Raw genomic sequence first — 18,571 nt, 5'->3', positions numbered from 1 at the left:
GCAGTGCATCACTGAGGTTACCTGAGGTCAGGCTCACTTTACAGCAATGCTGCGTGAGAATTAGGGTTACGGGACCTCTTTCCCGGCGGTGGAGGGACACACAGCAGAGGATTACTCCCGCTGTCATTTCATCGCTGGAGCCCCTGGAGAGCAGCGGACATCACCCGATGTTTGTTGTACACGGGAGATCATCGTGAGACCCTCGTTATTAAATGGACTGCGGCGGAAAGGTAAGTATAGGATGGTTTGTTATTTTATTTTTATTAAAGGAGACTAGGACTTCGGGGAATTAGGCAATTGGTGAGTATGTACTCTATGTTATGTGTTGTATGTTATATCTATGTTCTGTATGTTATGTGTACTGTATGTTTTTTTTTGCTTGTTTTTTTAACACTCAACACATCAGTCGGATGATGGGGCCACTACTGTCCCACCATTGGCTAACGTGTCACTCGCTGACAGTGCAGCAGGCATAGCCGGATGAGACTTGCACACACAGCCAGCATACTCCCCCCCCCCCCCCCCCCCGCACAGCCAGCATACTCCCCCCCTACCCCCCCCACCCCCGCACAGCCAGCACACTCCCCCCCCCCGCACAGCCAGCATACTACACCCCGCACAGCCAGCAGACCCCCCCCCCGCACAGCCAGCAGACTCCCCCCCCGCACAGCCAGCAAGCAGACTCCTCCCCCCTCACACTCAGCAGACTCCCCCTCCCCCCGCACAGCCAGCAGACTCCCCCTCCCCCCCGCACAGCCAGCAGACTCCCCTCCCCACAGCCAGCAGACTCACCGCCAGCAGATGACCCCCCCCCCCACTTTCCAACGATCAGCGACACGACCTGGCCGTGATCGTTGGAAAGTCCTTGTGTGGTCACTGGAGAGCTGTCACACAGACAGCTCTCCAGCGACCAACAATGCCGAAGTCCCCGGGTAACCAAGGTAAACATCGGGTTACTAAGCGCAGGGCCGCGCTTAGTAACCCGATGTTTACCCTCGTTACCATTGTAAATGTAAAAAAAACACACTACATACTTACATTCTGGTGCCTGTCACGTCCCCGGCGTCCGCTTCCCTGCACTCCTCCTGCATCCTGTGTAAGCGCCGGCCGTAAAGCAGAGCGGTGATGTCACCATTGTGCTCTGCTTTACAGCCGGCCGGTGCTGACACAGGATGCAGGAGGAGTGGAGGGAAGCGGACATTGGGGGACGTGACAGGCACCGGAATGTGAGTATGTGGTTTTTTTTACATTTACAATGGTAACCAGGGTAAACATCGGGTTACTAAGCGCGGCACTGCGCTTAATAACCCGATACTTACCCTGGTTACCAGTGAACACATCGCTGGATCGGCGTCACACACGCCGATTCAGCGATGTCAGCGGGTGATCCAGCGACGAAATAAGGTGCTGGCCTTCTAGCTCCGACCAGCGATGTCACAGCAGGATCCAGATCGCTGCTGCGTGTCAAACACAACGATATCGCTATCCAGGACACTGCAACGTCACGGATCGCTATCGTTATCGTTGTAATGTTGTTCAGTGTGAAGGTACCTTAAGCATACTACCAGAGCTACAATGGAGGGTTTAGCTCAAAGCATATTTGTTTGTGAATTGCCCAGTCACAGTCCAGACCTTAAGGTACTGTCACACTAGACGATATCGCTAGCGATCCGTGACGTTGCAGCGTCCTCGTCCAGTGTGACAGGCAGCAGTGATCAGGCCCCTGCTGGGAGATCGCTGGTCGGGGAAGAAAGTCCAGAACTTTATTTAATCGCTGGACTCCCCGTAGACATCGCTGAATCGGCGTGTGTGACACCGATTCAGCGATGTCTTTGCTGGTAACCAGGGTAAACATCGGGTAACTAAGCGCAGGGCCGCGCTTAGTAACCCGATGTTTACCCTGGTTACCATCCTAAAAGTAAAACAACAAACAGTACATACTTACCTACAGCCGTCTGTCCTCCAGCGCTGTGCTCTGCTCGCCTCCTGCTCTGGCTGTGAGCGTCGGTCAGCCGGAAAGCAGAGCGGTGACGTCACCGCTCTGCTTTCCGGCTGCCCGGCGCTCACAGCCAGACCAGAGAAGCAGAGCGCCGAGGACAGACAGCGGTAGGTAAGTATGTAGCGTTTGTTTTTTTACTTTTTAGGATGGTAACCAGGGTAAACATCGGGTTACTAAGCGCGGCCCTGCGCTTAGTTACCCGATGTTTACCCTGGTTACCGGGGACCTCGGGATCGTTGGTCGCTGGAAAGCTGTCTGTGTGACAGCTCTCCAGCGACCAAACAGCGACGCTGCAGCGATCCGGATCGTTGTCGGTATCGCTGCAGCGTCGCTATGTGTGACGGTACCTTAAATCCCATTGAGACTGAGACAAGACCTGACAATTGCTGTTCACAGATGTCTCCATCCAATCTCACTGAGCTACAGTTAGTTTGCAAAGAATGGACAAAAAATGTCAGCCTTTAGGTGTGCAAAGCAGGTAGAGGCATGCTCAAAAAGCCTTGCACCAGGCTACGTTCACATTAGCGTTTTGCGTGTTTGCTTCGGGCGACGCATGCGTCATGCGCCCCTATATTTAACATGGGGGACGCATGGACATGCGTTGTGCTGCGTTGTGCGACGCATGCGGTTTTTTTTGCGCAAGCGTCGGGCGCAGAAAACGCAACAGGTTGCATTTTTCTTGCGCCCAAAATTCGGCAAAAAAGGACGCATGCGTCGCAAAATGCAGCGTTTTTGCGTGCGTTTTTATTTGCGTTGTGTCGCCGACGCAGCGGCGCACAACGCAAATGTGAACGTAGCCTAATTGCAGAGAAAGGTGGTCCTACAAAGAACTGACAGGGGAGGGGGGACATGAATACAAATGCACCTCACAACGTTCAGATTTATATTTTTAAAACCATTAGAAAACGATGTATTCTTTCCTTTACACTTTGCAAATGCTTGTTACTTTGTGTTATATCCCAATCTAAATAAAATACATTTAAGTTTGTGGGTGTAACATGAAAAAAATTGACAAAAAGTTGAGAATCTCACAGGTTATGAATACTTTTTCCAAGGCACTGTAAGTTCTTAACAATTGGGTGGCTAATTTACAATGATCTCCTGTTCTTCTAGCTGCTACAGTGCACATTACCTACTGTTCTCGGGTTGCCTGGTATTAGTACTAAGCAAGCCCCACATACAGCTTTAAACACACACACACTGCAAATAGCAAAATGGTTCAGCAACCTTCTATGATAGTTTGATGTTAAAACCAATTATAGCACACAAAAAACCGCAACAACTACATTAATAAATCATTGTCTCTCACACATCCCGATTTTCCTTTGAGAAGTTTATTGCTGATCAGTGACTAATCTGCTTCAAAATTCACATCTGGTAAATACAGACTTGTCGCAGATTGTGAAGCATCTCAGCTTTGAATTTCCTACCTGGGATTAAAAATCTGCACTGATGGTCAATTTCAGTTACAGATCTTCACTACAGAATATTGCAGAGATTTGGAAAAAATCTCATCCACTTTGGTGCTATTGTAAGAAGCTGTGGATTTTTTTCATCCTCAAACCAGGATGGGAAAAAAATCACCTCAGTAACGCAAGTCTAGGGCCTGATTAATCGAGTCTTTCACCACCCTCATCACATCACTATCGGACAATCCATAATGACTCTTCGAAACTTTGCACTCCCTCTTGTGCCTTAAAGTACAGGCCCCTGTCACCAACCACAGCACTGACGATCTGGCTACTTATTTCCTTGACGAAATCAATCACATCCATCAGATTATTATTATTCACTCTTGCCTGGGCTATTGCAACACTCTACTGACCCATCTCCCTCTAACCAAAATTTCTCCTCTCCAATCCATCCTGAATGCAGCAGCCAGGGTCAGATTTCTGTCCAGCCACTACAGATGCCTTTACCCTGTGACAGTCATTGCACTGGTAGACAATTCGCTACGAAATACAATATAAACTCATCTCTCACTGACCAGGCCTTCCACCCTTTTGCACCACCCTATATTTCCTTTCTCATCTCTTTCCATCCTACCCTTGCTCTCCACAACTGATCAAAGACTAACATCCTCCATAATCCAAACCTACCCTCTCTGTCTCCAAAACACTTCTCGTGCTGCACCAGTTTTCTGGAATGCACTACCCCCAACAATCTGACTAATACCTAGATCCCACGTTGGTCTGATCATACATAAGCACTTTCCACCTACTGTGCCCCCCTATTTCCTTACATTATATTCCTGTAAGCTTGTGAGCAGGGCCTAAACCCCTCCTGTAACTGCTAAACTATGTGTTACTTTGTGATGTCTATGGTTTGTACATGCCCCAGCTTAATTGTCAAGTGCTGCGGAATTTGTTGGCGCTATATAAATAATTATTATTAGGGCTAGTATAAGGAAGACCTGTCCACTTTGCCAACACCTGTTTTTAGTTAGTTCTTGTAGTCGCCATAAAACAAAATTTGGGGCCGCTTTTTCTATAACTTGTTACAGGAAATGTTAATAAATGGACAATTAGTGCTGCCGGTTCCCTCGTCAATAGGGGCGGGTCCCTACACAGTGCAATAGTCAGCACTGATTGGATGATGTCAGGAGGCGTAGGGGACACGCCCCTCCAGATGTAAAGAGGGCATGGGCAGTATATTCACCTGCTGTCTGAAGAAGGGCGTGCAGAACAGAATTGAGAAGTATACTGGACGGTATGCAACTTTTCTTTTGCAAACACCAAAATATCTAGAACGTACTATAGAGGATTACAACCAATCAGTACCAAGAGCCACAGTACTGGCATTCAAATAGAAATGACAACTGGGAGGAGCACTGTGAGCGATAAATAATGTAGCATACATTGATACTGGATGAAAGAAGGAGTTACACAGATATTTATTGACTACTACAATGTTTTTTTAGACAATATATTGAAAATATTAAAATCCTTTTACCGAGTGCCATTAGCTCCTGCGGTACAGTTGTATCTTATATCTTGAATATGGTCAGCTATCTTGTCTGTGCTGTGGACACTCACTAGACAACACATAACCTAACCACCCATAATTAAAAGGCTACACAAAAGTGAAAGTTACATATCAAATCACAGAGTGCAAAACATTTCAACCAAACGTTACTGTGTTCAGAAATGCTATGATGGCTTCCATCTGAATGACTGAAAAATAAGATTCATATGCGCCCCTGACAAATCCATTACAATGAGTACAAATGGCCTCCTTTACGGCAGCGTCATTCTTTTCACAGGGGCATATGCTATGTTGCCCATCAGAAAGTATGTACATTCTTCAGGAATTCGGACGCAAGTCATTAAAGCACTTCTGAAGGCTGGGTAAGCTGCCATCTAAATGACCAAACATTACACAAAATCAAAGAACACAACACTGTACAATAGACAGTGATATTCAATAAAGTAGGGGAGACCAAGCGCTGCAACAATTCTTGGATTTACTAAATTCTGCTCTTCCACTTTAAACAAAAAGTTCCTGCCCAAACAGAGGACAAATCTCAGTAAGACTAGAGTAACAAATGCAGGTTTTTTTTGTTACCTACCGTATATACTCGAGTATAAGCCGAGATTTTCAGCCCATTTTTTTGGGCTGAAAGTCCCCCTCTCGGCTTATACTCGAGTCATACCCGGGGGTCGGCAGGGGAGGGGGAGCGGGGCCTGTCTAGTTATACTTACCTGCTCCTGGCGCGGTCCCTGGACTTCCCTGCTTCTTCTTCCTGTATTGAACGGTCACATGGTACCGCTCATTACAGCAATGAATACGCGGCTCCACCTCCCATAGAGGTGGAGCCGCATATTCATTACTGTAATGATCGGTAACTGTGACCGCTCAATACAGGAAGATGCAGCGCTGGAAGAAGATGCAGCGCTGGAAGAAGCAGGGACCGCGCCAGGAGCAGGTAAGTATATGGGAAGGGGAGCGCTACGCGATATTTACCTGCTCCTCGCTCTGGTGCGGCTCCATCTCCAGCGTCCTCTAGCAGTGACGCTCAGGTCAGAGGGTGCGGTGACATAGTCAGTGCGTGCTCTCTGCTGAGCGTCCGTGCTGGAGACGGAGCCGCACGAGGAGCAGGTAAATATTGAAAGCGCCGGCGTCCTGAGCGAAGAGAGGTGAGTATGTGATTTTTTTTTATTTTTATTGCAGCAGCAGGATTTGATATGGCACAGCTTTATATGGAGCATCTATGGGGCCATAATGAACGGTGCAGAGCATTCTATATGGCACAGCTTTATATGGGGCCATAATGAACGGTGCAGAGCATATATGTGGCACAGCTTTATATGGAGCATCTTATGGGGCAATAATGAACAGTATGCAGCATTATATGTGGCACAGCTTTCTATGGAGCATCAATGGGGCAATAATGAACGGTGCAGAGCACTATATGGCACAGCTATGGGGCCATAATGAACGGAGCATCTATTTTTATTTTTGAAATTCACCGGTAGCTGCTGCATTTCCCACCCTAGGCTTATACTCGAGTCAATAAGTTTTCCCAGTTTTTTGTGGCAAAATTAGGGGGGGGAAGTCGCCTTATACTCGGGTCGGCTTATACTTGAGTATATACAGTAAGCCAGAAATGGCTCAAGATAGAAATAAAACTCATTCTTATGAAATCTACTCGGAACCCTGGTCAAGAAAACCTGCATGTGTGACTGCAGCCTTATAGAAATACTAGAGGACTGCAGAGTTTTTTCTGTTCCCGGCGTTCTACAGATAATGGCCAACTCTCACTAAAGGCCCCGTTACTCTTAGCGACGCTAAAGCGATCCCGACAACGATACGACCTGTTAGGGATCGTTGCTGCGTCGCTGGTGAGATGTCAAACAGTGAGATCTTCCCAACGACGCAGCAGCGATGCGGCGACCTGTAGCGACCTGTACAACGATGTCGTTGGTCGTTGTGACCCTGTCACATGGCAGCTATTATGACGATTCAGACCTCGATGAGGGACGTCCTGTGTGATGTTGTAGTCACACAGGCGTACATTTGCGTTGCCTTTTCCGCGCCCATTCAGTTCCGATTGGTGGTCGCTACTGCGTTCATATTGGTGGCGGCCTTGCCTTATGAGGCGACAATAGCCCTTCGGTGGGAACGCATTTGAGACCCCAAACGATACCTACCGTGCACAAAAGGTGTCAGAAGAACCGTTGAAGAATAGATAAATCGAAAAGGAGTCGCAGGCCGGAGAACTCTACAACGAACTGCAAATCACCACGCGGTCAGGAACAAAGGATGGAAGCGCTACTATGTCGCCTTCTGTTGAAGGCATGACCGCCAATCAGAACGCAGTAGCGACCACCAATCGGAGCGGAGGGGTGCGGAAAAGGCAACGCAAATGCACGCCTATGTGTCGGTGTCTGAGTCGTCAACGAGGTCGTTGGTAAGGTGTCAAACACAGCGATGTGTGCTACCCAGCGGGACCTCAACGATCAAAAAAAGGTCCAGGCCATTCCGACACGACCAGCGATCTCACAGCAGGGGCCTGGTCGCTGCTACATGTCAAACATAGCGAGATCGCTACTGAGGTCGCTGTTGCGTCACAAAACTTGTGACTCAGCAGCGATCTCGCTAGCGATCTCGCTGTGTGTGAAGGTACCTTTAACCCCTTCGAAATATCTGACAACTGCTGACAACAAATCCAACGACAGCCATGTAATAAACCACTGCCGGTGTGTAGAAAACACAGTTAAAAACATCCAGCCCTAACAAGTAGTGAAGAGGAGGTTATGTGGCTAACAAAAAAAAATATATACAACTCCTTTAAAAGGGTATCTGTCAGCAGGATTTCATCCTAAAACTATTTTCATGCACATGCCTATTTAAAGATAACGCCATCAATATCTTTACACGGCCAATCTGTTCCTCATTAAGAAATCAGGATTTGATAGGACAATGAGCCTGTAGAGCTATGGTAGATCTGAAGCATCTGTCACTCCAGCTCTATTTCTCACCCGACACCATCTTATAAGTCAAGAATAAGATCCTGATAGGAGCTGCACAAATTTCCTGACCTGTCCAATGCCAGAGAGCACGGACCTGGACGGTGGATTGGAGCAGCACAAAGAGATCCACTCATCTGTAGTCATCAGTAAAGTAGTGAGAGGTAAATAGAGCTGGAGTGACAGAGGCTTCATAGCATAGCCTCATTTACATATCAATGTTAACACGGATCTCTCAGCAATGGAGGAACGGACTGGCCATGTAAAGGGGTTGCTGGACTGGTCTTTGAATGAATAACCCCTGCAAGTGAGTAGTTAGGGGTGTGAAATCCTGCTGACAGATTCCCTGTAGGGTGAGGCCTACACAGCAACTTGTGGCTGCGCAACAGAAGACTGCAACATGGCAATGCTACATAGCGATTAATGCTGGTGAATGATAGCATTACAACACATGAAGTACGGCAACATGACAGTTAAAGAAAACACAATGCTGCTACATTTCTGCAACTGGAGATTCACCATCATTAGTTGCAGTTTGGGTGGCGTGGCTTTGCGATCTTAAAGGGAACCTATCACCCCCAAAATCGAGGGTGAGCCAAGTCCACTAGCATCAGGGGCTTATCTACAGCATTCAGTAATGCTGTAGATAAGCCCCGATGTATCCTGAAAGATGAGAAAAAGAGGTTAGATTATACTCACCCAGGGGCGGTCCCGCTGCGGTGGGAGTCACGGGCCGGTCCCTCCCAGCTTCTTACGATGACGTCCTCTTCTTTTCTTCACACTGCGGCTCCGGCGCAGGCATACTTTGTCTGCCCTGTTGAGGGCTGAGCAAAGTACTGCAGTGCGCAGGCAGCGGGAAAGGTCAGAGGCCCAGCGCCTGCGCACTGCAGTACTTTGCTCTTTCCTCAACAGGGAAGACAAAGTACGCCTGCGCCGGAGCGTGAAGACAAGAGGACGTCATCTGATGAAGATAGGAGGCCCCGGACTGCAACACCCATCGGATCGTACCGGGACTGCTCCTGGGTGAGTATAATCTAACCTCTTTTTCTCGTCTTTTAGGTTACATCGGGGGCTAAGCCCCTGATGCTGGTGGGCTTAGCTCACCTTCGATTTTGGGGGTGACAGGTTCTTTTTAAGTCACACTGCCACAAGTCGAGGTGTAGCCCCTGGATAAAGGGATATTTCCATCTCGGCATATTGTTGTGATATACCAATACACAGGGCTGGTGACAATTCATCTAGGACCCTTGTCGTTACTGAGACTGAAGTGGCAGAAACCATTCATTAGCTGCCGTCGCACTGTGTGGGGAACAGCAACCGAGTGCTTTTAGTAAATGGGGCTGTGTGGTTGCATTCTCCTTTACAGACTATAGATCCATAACCTTTACTACAATCCCATCATTCCTGTGATAGAGGGGATCCAAGCAGTAGTGACAAGATTGTTTCTAGTGGGAAAATTCGATCAAAGAAAAACTTTGCGTTGAGATTGATTTTAAATAACCAAGTAATAAACATAACACATAATCCAATACTTTTCATTAGGTGCTATTAAACAGACGGCAGTATTTACAAGCGCCATTTTTGCAAAGTTTTTTCGCTTTACTTTTTTTGAAAATTAAACTAAAAAAAACTTACAGATAATTAAAAATATTTGCAAATAAAAAAAAAAAAAAAAAAGAAGAAGTATTTAAGCACCAAGCTTAAAACTGTGTGGCCAAAGTCAATCTGAACAGGCTACATTCAATATATCCACAAGGTACAAACAACAGAGACCCCCTGCAGAGTAGTCAGGCGACCCTAACATTTACAGACATAGCCAAAACTTTAATACTGGATTACATAAAGTGACATTGCTTCAGACATACGATATTGTCTACAGTTTGTGAAAAGGGTATATAAAAACGGCAGGGTAATCACAAGGAATTTTTGATTTAAGCCCTGCACGAGATTAAGAAACTGCTGTTTGTGCAATTTGTAAATGTATATTCTTTACAATAACCCCCAGAAATGAACATGTCGCTCACATTATATGCACATTTCTTTACAGGAAGTCAAACACAAAAGAAAGAGAAAACAGTCAAATGTGCAAAAATGAAAAAAACTTAAAGGGGCTGTCCACTTTAAAATAGATATTTATTTAAAGAAAATAAAATTGTCAAAACTCCATCCCTCATTCATCCCTCACCGGGCTGGTTCCAAAGCTATCCAGGTTTGAAACTGGTCTCAATTTCATGGATCCCTCACGAACCATGAAGTGACTTGCTCAACCAATAATTGGTTGTAGCAGTCAATCACTACCGCCAGTGATCGGCTGCAGCAGTCACATCTTTTGTCCTGACATCACAGCTGCAGAATGACTGGTGGAGGAGCTAGCGGTCAGAATAGAGGCAGGAAGGGATTGGTGAGGAGGCGCTTTCCAACTCTGGAGATTTCAGTAAAAATGTTTACACGCTGGACAGCCCCTCTAAGAAAGACGATCCTGCTTTACAGTGAATAAACTCACCTGTAGCTGTGGCTTGCATCGCTTCTCTTCTATAGTCTCGGTCTTTGGGGAAACTATTAATTGCCACTTTGGTTGAATCCTTTTGGCGTTGTTCTCTATAGAGTTCAAAGAAAAGAACATGAACCATTAAAGGGCAATGCTTTGTCAGAAAATACAAGCTCTAAATCAATTCTGAAATAAACATTTCTAAACAATAAAATGAATTTCTTAAACTGTCAGCAGAATTTTGCTGTGTAATCCGAGATCAGCATGATGGAGGAGCCGATTTCAGAGATGTGTCACTTACTGAGATGCTTGCTCTAGATTTAATAAAATCAGTGTTTTATCAGCAGGAGATAATCACTACAGGACTAGGCGTCCTGTGCCTCCTAGTCACCTGCTCGTGTAACCCCGCCTCCACCTCTGATTGGCAGCTTACTGACCACACATTGTACACAAAGCTGCCAGTGATGTGGGCGGGATTATCCAGGGCTCAATATTCTGAGCTCTGCTAGACCGGAGGAAGAGAACAGTGATTTTATCAAAAGGACAGCATGCGCTCCAGCAAGTGATATCACCAAAATCAGAGTCTCTGCCCCTACATCAAGCTGCTCTCAGATTACAAAGCAAATACCTGGTGACAGGTCAATTCTAATTTCCAGTTTTTACACTGGTCAGTGTGCACACAATACAAAGGCTACCTGTCCCCTGCAGCTCACTTTCCAGCTTTGCTGTGAAAACTGAGAGAGAGTAAACAGAGTTAACTCCTTATCATTAGAAGATAGGAAACATTATTGACAAAAAAACAAATACTCTACATCTAGAGGCCTAGATAAAACTGGATAACACTAAACAAGCAGAAAAGGTTTTGTATTCAGTCCCTGGACTCTGGATGGAGGATCGGTGTTCACTTCATCTCTTCCTAAACATCATTAATCGATCTACGCCTTTCCATCTAGTTACTCATTTTGCACCAGCCATAAAGCACAGACACGTCCTCCTGCTCTGTACATACAGGCGTGTGAATGAGTGGAGCTCTGTTCATACTCCAAGGAGATCATAGTAAGTCACACGATCAATTAGGGTACGTGCACATGGTCAGTAAATGCTGCGGGATGGACGCTACGTACAGCCGCTATGTACATCCACAGCGTCCAACCCGCAGCATCCAGATGTTACAGCATAGGGCAGAGGTGTCAAATTGCATTCCTCGAGGGCTGCAAACAGCTCATGTTTTCAGGATTTCCTTGCATTGCACAGGTGATAATTTAATCACCTGCAGAGAATGATTCCAGCACCTTGTGTAATGCTAAGGAAATCTTGAAAACACGCATGGTTTGAGGCCCTCGAGGAATGCAGTTTGACACCCCTGGCATAGGGGATGAGATTTCAAGAAATCTCATGCCCACTATGCGTGCACTTGTCGCAAAGCAAGCCACATTTTTTCAGATTGTGCAAAACAGCAAAAATTTAAAAAAAATTTAAAGTGGTGTGTTCTGTGGAAAGGTCCTGTGTTGGGACCATTCTTCCTCGATGAACACGTAGCTGGTGAGATCTCAGATGAGAGATCAGTTAATACTCCAACTTGAAAGTTTAGGTGAAGGACTGCCTTGGCATGCCTGCCCATTTCGCCACGGTGGTGAGACATTGGCTGAACGAAAATTTCCATAACTGGATAGGAAGGTGTGGATCATGTGGAGTGGTCTCCTCGATCAACTGGCTTTAGCCCCTGACTTTTTTTTTTGGGGGGGTGGGAAAGGAGAAGGTGTGCTCAGTGAAAAATCACATATGTAAGGCTGGTTTCACATTGGCGTTTCTGTGCGCAGCGTATGATCCGCATACATCATGCGTACTTATCTTTAACACAGTGTACGCAGACATATTCGGATGCGTACGCATGTGTCGTTTTGCGCTGTGCGTTGGTGTCCGGCAAACGCAACATGCTGCATTTTGTGAGGCGTCAATATTGCTCATGTTAGCGGATGAGTGCTCAAAACAAGTCTACTGTCTATGGGAACGCACTGGTACTCAAGGACATGCGTTCGATGCGCTTGCGTACTTCGGACTGCGCATGTCCAGGAACCGATTGAGACACGCCCTCCTGGAAATACCGAGTGCATGCGCATAAACAAAGCAAACGCAGGCAAAACGCATACACGCAATTTTTTTGCATCATGCGTAAGCTGATGTGGATTAAAAAAATGCAGCGCAAGCCGCGTTTAGGCATGCGCTTGCAGATGATACGCTGCGCACAAATACGCTAATGTGAACCTAGCCTAACACTTGATTGAATGCATAAAAATGAATGCGCTAAAATTGACTGCAATGTGGATTTATTACATCGAGTTCATGCGAATTTTGCAAAGTATCAACCTTTGCAAATGATTGAAATCACTTCGAAATTACTTAATACTCCAATTGAAAATATGTTTGTTTGCCTGTGTGTCCAAACTTTAGGGACACCCTGTACACAGAATAAAATCCCACCTGCTACAATATAACGTGTTGAAAGAAAATCAAAGAAAATCATTTACCCAGAAGAATATATGCATCATATGATTTCATTTATTTATTTATCGTATGAACCACACAGAGTGACTAGAGGAAAAAAAAAAAGGGGACAGTGACGAGATGGCCTTAAGGGAACTCATCAGGCAATTCATGCTGCCTAAACTGTGGGCAGCACTTGTGCAGCCAGGAATATATTTCTGTGCAACCCTGTGTTTTAGAGGAAATATACTGTGACGATCCGGTCAGGATCAGTAGCCTCAGAGACAAGTTCAGAGCCGTCCACTGTCTGCTTTTCCCAACACTGATATAGGTGATTGACAGGTCTCTCCCTTGCATGTACATAGTGATCACTATGACTTTTGTTACAAACACTCCCTATGACTGGACATCATGGTGATCACAAGACTAGATATTAGATACTGCTGTGCACATTATCACTGGGCATTGGGATTGTGCCAATTACGCAGTAACAGAAAACGCTTAGACACTTTGAAAAAGGATCTTGGATTAAAGTGACCACTGTGCGAGGTATGTAAATAAGTAATCTAAATATCAAAGGATTATAATACATATATGTATAGTATAAATGCATGAAATCAAGACACCTTTGAAAGTGGGCTTTCATACTTCGTTTAGGCACCCGTTCAGTGGCTGTGTCGGGGCTTTTGTCCAAGCCCCCTCCCCCCCACAAAACGTGATTTGGGCGTATGCCCGACGAGGCCATAGACATTGGTGTGCAAACATGCGCTCTGAACATGCACACCTGCTGCAGGTGTAGGCGACACCCGCACACAGTCTACTACGGGTGCCTGAGCGCAGTATGAGAGCACCCTAACCAAAAGTCCATTAAAAAACAACATCTACAGAATGATATCTGTAACGTTTACCTCTCAAGCCACTCTTTTGGCTTCTCCCACTGAGATACTTCTGTTCGGCAATTGTAATAGTACTTTTTACCAGAAGAGCTGATATGTTCAGACCAGTCATCTGTAGGATCATATGTCTACAAAGCATAAAGAGACTTTAAGGATTCAGTGACAGCTTCACAACACTGGGCTGCTCAGTGCAAGAAGTACAAACCATTAAAGGGAACCTGTCACCAGGTTTGTCCCATGGGGATAAGACCACCACCTTTCAGCCTCATACAAAGAAATCTTATATGCTCTATAAAAGCCCCCAATCCAGCCTGCAATGAAAGAAAACCACCTTTTATTATACTCACCTGCAGGGTGGTCCGATGGGCGCCCTATGTCATCCACAGAGTTCCTTAACTAGGGCAGAGTAAAGTACTGTAGTGTGCATGCGCTGGGAAAGGCCAAAGAGCCCCAACACATGCGCAGTGCAGTACCTTGTCAAGGCAGAGAACTACGCCTGCAAAGGAGCACGATCACGGGAAACACTGCAGATGATGCGGTACCCATCATGCACACAAAGCAGAAGGAGGACGGCATAGCGAATAGAAAGGAGGCATCTGACCAAAACCAGCAACACCCGTCGGACTAGATCGCCCCCGGCAGGAGAGTATAATAAAAAGTGTTCTTTTGTTGCAGGCCAGATTGGGGGCATATAAAACATATTAGAATGCTGTATATCACGGCTGAAAAGTTGTGGTCTTCCTTCACATGGGACAAACCGTGTGACAGGTTACCTTTAACTAAAAAGAAAAAAAAAGGCAATCTATCAAGACCAGTGTTCCCCAAGTCCGGTCCTCAAGAGCCACCAACAGGTCATGTTTTCAGGATTTCCTTAGTATGGCACAGGTGATAACTGCATGACCTTCACAGGCAATAATTCCATCACCTGTGCCATACTAAGGAAATCCTGAAAACATGACCTGTTGGTGGCTCTCGAGGACCGGACTTGGGGAACACTGGTCTAGACAAAGGATATGCACTAAATGTCTAACAGCAAGTCCAGCACCAGAATCAGGTAAACCGGGGTACCACAGCACTATGGGGGTCTAACTCTGGCCAGATTTGGACTTGGGACATCAGGCTTAATGTGATTGTTGCCCAAAGACACTCATTAATCTTGTGCCGACCCCATGTAACAGACTGAGCGGAGTTAGATGTGGAGGGGCAGGAACCCCTCGTTCTCCAAATAAGCACCACTCCTAGCATTACATCTATAAAACATTTACACAAGATCCTGTCATATGCCAAACATTTAATGTGGGAATATCACTTTAGACGTTCCATTTTTTAAAAAAATAAAAATCTGTAATACCACAGCGTAAATGACTAAAGTTTGCTAAGCTTCCGATGCACAAAGTGAAGCAATCAGGCAAAACTGCAATTGTACATTTAACCCCTTAGTGACGGAGCCACATTTTTTAAATGTGACCGGTGTCACTTTATGTGGTAATAACTCTGCAACGCTTCAACAAATCCCAGTGATTTTGAGACTGTTTTTTTCGTGACCCCTTATACTTTTTGATAACGGTAAATTTAGGTCATTATGTTTTGCGTTTATTTATAAAAAAAAATATCAAAAATTTGAGAAAAATGTTTAAAAATTAGCAATTTTAAAACTTTGTATGACTATCCATTTAATCCAGATGGCCATGCCACAGCAAACCATTAATAAATAACATTTCCCACATGTCTGCTTTATATCAGCATCATTTGTAAAATGTTATTTTATTTTGATAGCATTTTAGGAGGATTAAAAATGTAGCAGCAACTTTTCATTTTTTCAAGGAAATTAACAAAATTTATTTTTTTAGAGACTTATCCATGTTTGAAGTGACTTTAGGGGTCTCATATATTGGGAAACCCTCTAACGTGATACCATTTTAAAAACAGCACCCCCTGACATATTGAAAACTGCTGTCAGGTAGTTTATTAACTCGTCAGGTGCTTTACAGGAATTAATGCAAAGTGGCATGATAGGAATGAAAATGTGTATTTTTACCACCTAAATGTCTCTAACTTCTGAACAGGTTACAACAGCCATCAGATTAAGGCCGCTATTTGGTCATGAATTGCCAAGGCAAACATCAGGACAACAAAATCATGATCTGAGGGCACCAATTTGATTAAATAGGAAGCCCCCACACCCTGTTAACCATTTATAATGATGTAGTCACTATTTGACAGCAGCATCTAAGGGGTTAAACAGTTGGACGGTGCAAACACTGATCGTTGCTGATGCAGCAAGTTGTCAGCTATAGTGTACAGCCGACAGCTGCTGGATTGTCACCTGTATGAGGAGGCTATTCTCTTATATCTCAGGTCAGTTAAAAGACGTATTGGCTGTCATTAAGGGGTTAAAATAGCCAAAAAGAAATCATTAGCCAACAAGTCTGTTTTGTAACTTACAGAATCACTAGTCTTGCTTGGAGTAGAAGAATGTGAGTTGGAGCTATGAAGAGCACTGTGGTTATGTGAATTCTCTTGTGGAGAAAAACTGGTCCCTAGAAACAAAAGCAAAACTCATTAGTCTCAACATCAGCGCCATTCATTCCTGCAGGAAGTCTGCAACGCAAACAGTGTACAATGAAACTCTGAAGACGAACGCCAAATCTGCTAAACAATGGTCTTCTGGATGGAAGGTCCTCTCACAGAAGACGCCTATACACACGTAAAAGCTGCCAGAGTAAAAGTGAGCCTACGTTGGGGTGGTGGTCTGCATTCCCGGTAAACAATATGGTATTGCAGAAGAAATGCCAGACCAGTGATGTTTATCAGGAAGCCAATAGACAGCATTTTATAGCACGGGCGCTATGTATCACACAATGTTATATGCCAAATTCCCACAACCTGCACCATTTTAAAGTGGATGTCTAGGTTTAACTTTTAGGACTGAAAAGGTAGAAAATATCATACCCAAGCTCACCCTTCCCAGGTCCATCGCTACCGCCCCAGTCTTAGTTTACAGGCTACACCGGTGATATCACAAATGTGGCTACTGCAACTAAAGGTTTCCGCAGTGATTCTGGTGCAAGTGAAACAAGAAGCTAAGAAGATCACTGATTGGCTGCAGCGGTCATGTGTGCAGTACTTGTGACGTTACCGCTGGAGCCACTAAATTTAAAAAAAAAAATTATATACATTAAATGAGCGGCAGGTAGGAGGCATTTCGCTGGGTTCCCGTCCGCAGCCACAGACTGATGATGTGGTCCTGCGTATCGATGATCTCCTGTAGCGCCATACACTGTTTAGTGCTCCATTTACTTGGTCATCAATATTTAAGTCCCGGACTTCAGGAGGAAATGCAAGAACAAAGAGCTGCAATCTGAAATTAGTTGGGATGGAGGGACTAATAGCAATGTCAGAAAATAATTCAAAGAGCAGCAGATACTTTGAACACATTTCCAGTTGATTTTACTGAAAAAAATTCAACAGAAAGTGAATATAAACAAAAGGCCACCATAAGATAAGATGGGAAGGTGCTTTTTTCCATGGTAAATTTTCTGTGCCAAGAAAAATTAAATCTTAGATTTTTATCTTTTACAAAGTGTCAGATCAACATTCAGGCGAGGGGAAGAAGAAAAAAAAAAAAAAATGGTTCTTCAGTTGCTCTCTTATCACTTTACTGAAACCCACTTAGGGCGGGTATACAGAATACGGATGAACTATGCGCCAAGTTATAAGCAGAAAGTGAAGTGAACCCCTGCCTACGGGAGCTTCTAGGAATTGAGAATGTGGAAACAAAGATCTGTGCAGGTACCGGACAATGCAACCACCACAAACACACGCAAAACCTGTGAGAGCAAAAAGCTACCAGAATCATAAAGGCACCGAGCCTCTACACTACAGGGATCATTCCTATGCAAGCCAGTGCTAATAAAGGCCCAGTCACCTTCACAGTTTTCTCTTTATTGCTCATTTGCTCCCTAAATGCAGAGTTAAACAACTTTCTAAATAGTCTTCATTAAAAATGTTCTGTCCAGAAAATAAATAAGTAAATCTGTAAATCCTAGGTTCACACCTGTGTCAAAGCCTCCCGAACAAGGCTGTGTAGTCATTTTTGCCAGAAGAAAAATCACACCATGCTTTTCTTTCATTTGCTTCTTAGCTAAAGTGACGGCCACCTGAACGGAAAATAATCCAACCCCATTATAGTGAATAGGACTCTTCTGGCACTTGTTGCAATATGGTTTGTATGTTCTTCTAATGAAACACGCAAAACAGGCCACTAATGTGAACCTAGTCTATCTGCAAAAATGTTACAAATCCATCAGAGCACAGCCTCCAGATAGCTCGCTCTCAGCTTTTCCCCCCTTCACTCCTCAGTGTTAAGGTACCGTCACATTAAGCGACGCTGCAGCGATATAGGCAACGATGCCGATCGCTGCAGCGTCGCTGTTTCGTCGTTGTGTGGTCGCTGGAGAGCTGTCACACAGACAGCTCTTCAGCGACCAACGATGCCGAAGTCCCCGGGTAACCAGGGTAAATATCGGGTTACTAAGCGCAGGGCCCAGCTTAGTAACCCGATGTTTACCCTGGTTACCATTGTAAATGTAAAAAAAAAAAAAAAAACACTACATACTTACATTCCGGTGTCTGTCCCCCGGCGTTCTGCTTCCCTGCACTGTGTGAGCGCCAGCCGGCCGTAAAGCAGAGCACAGCGGTGACGTCACCGCTGTGCTTTACGGCCGGTCGGCGC

At 45.2% G+C, this 18,571-nt stretch overlaps 1 protein-coding gene across 3 annotated transcripts in view; it reads right to left on the bottom strand.

Annotated features, from left to right (window-relative positions):
- WAC (WW domain containing adaptor with coiled-coil) overlaps positions 1–18,571 on the bottom strand; it is a 109,253-nt gene that overhangs the window by 65,584 nt on the left and 25,098 nt on the right. For all 3 annotated transcript variants that reach the window (XM_069729634.1, XM_069729632.1, XM_069729633.1), the window contains exons 4-6: positions 16,282–16,376; positions 13,849–13,964; positions 10,472–10,566 (exon numbers count right to left, since the gene is read on the bottom strand). In XM_069729634.1, the coding sequence (XP_069585735.1) occupies positions 10,472–10,566; positions 13,849–13,964; positions 16,282–16,376 (306 nt within the window). The remainder of the gene's footprint in view (positions 1–10,471; positions 10,567–13,848; positions 13,965–16,281; positions 16,377–18,571) is intronic.

Source organism: Ranitomeya imitator, chromosome 6, assembly GCF_032444005.1.
Source record: "Ranitomeya imitator isolate aRanImi1 chromosome 6, aRanImi1.pri, whole genome shotgun sequence".
NCBI classification, from domain to species: Eukaryota; Metazoa; Chordata; class Amphibia; order Anura; family Dendrobatidae; genus Ranitomeya; species Ranitomeya imitator.
Note: the sequence above shows the minus strand (reverse complement) of the source record. Positions and strands in the feature narration are given on the sequence as shown.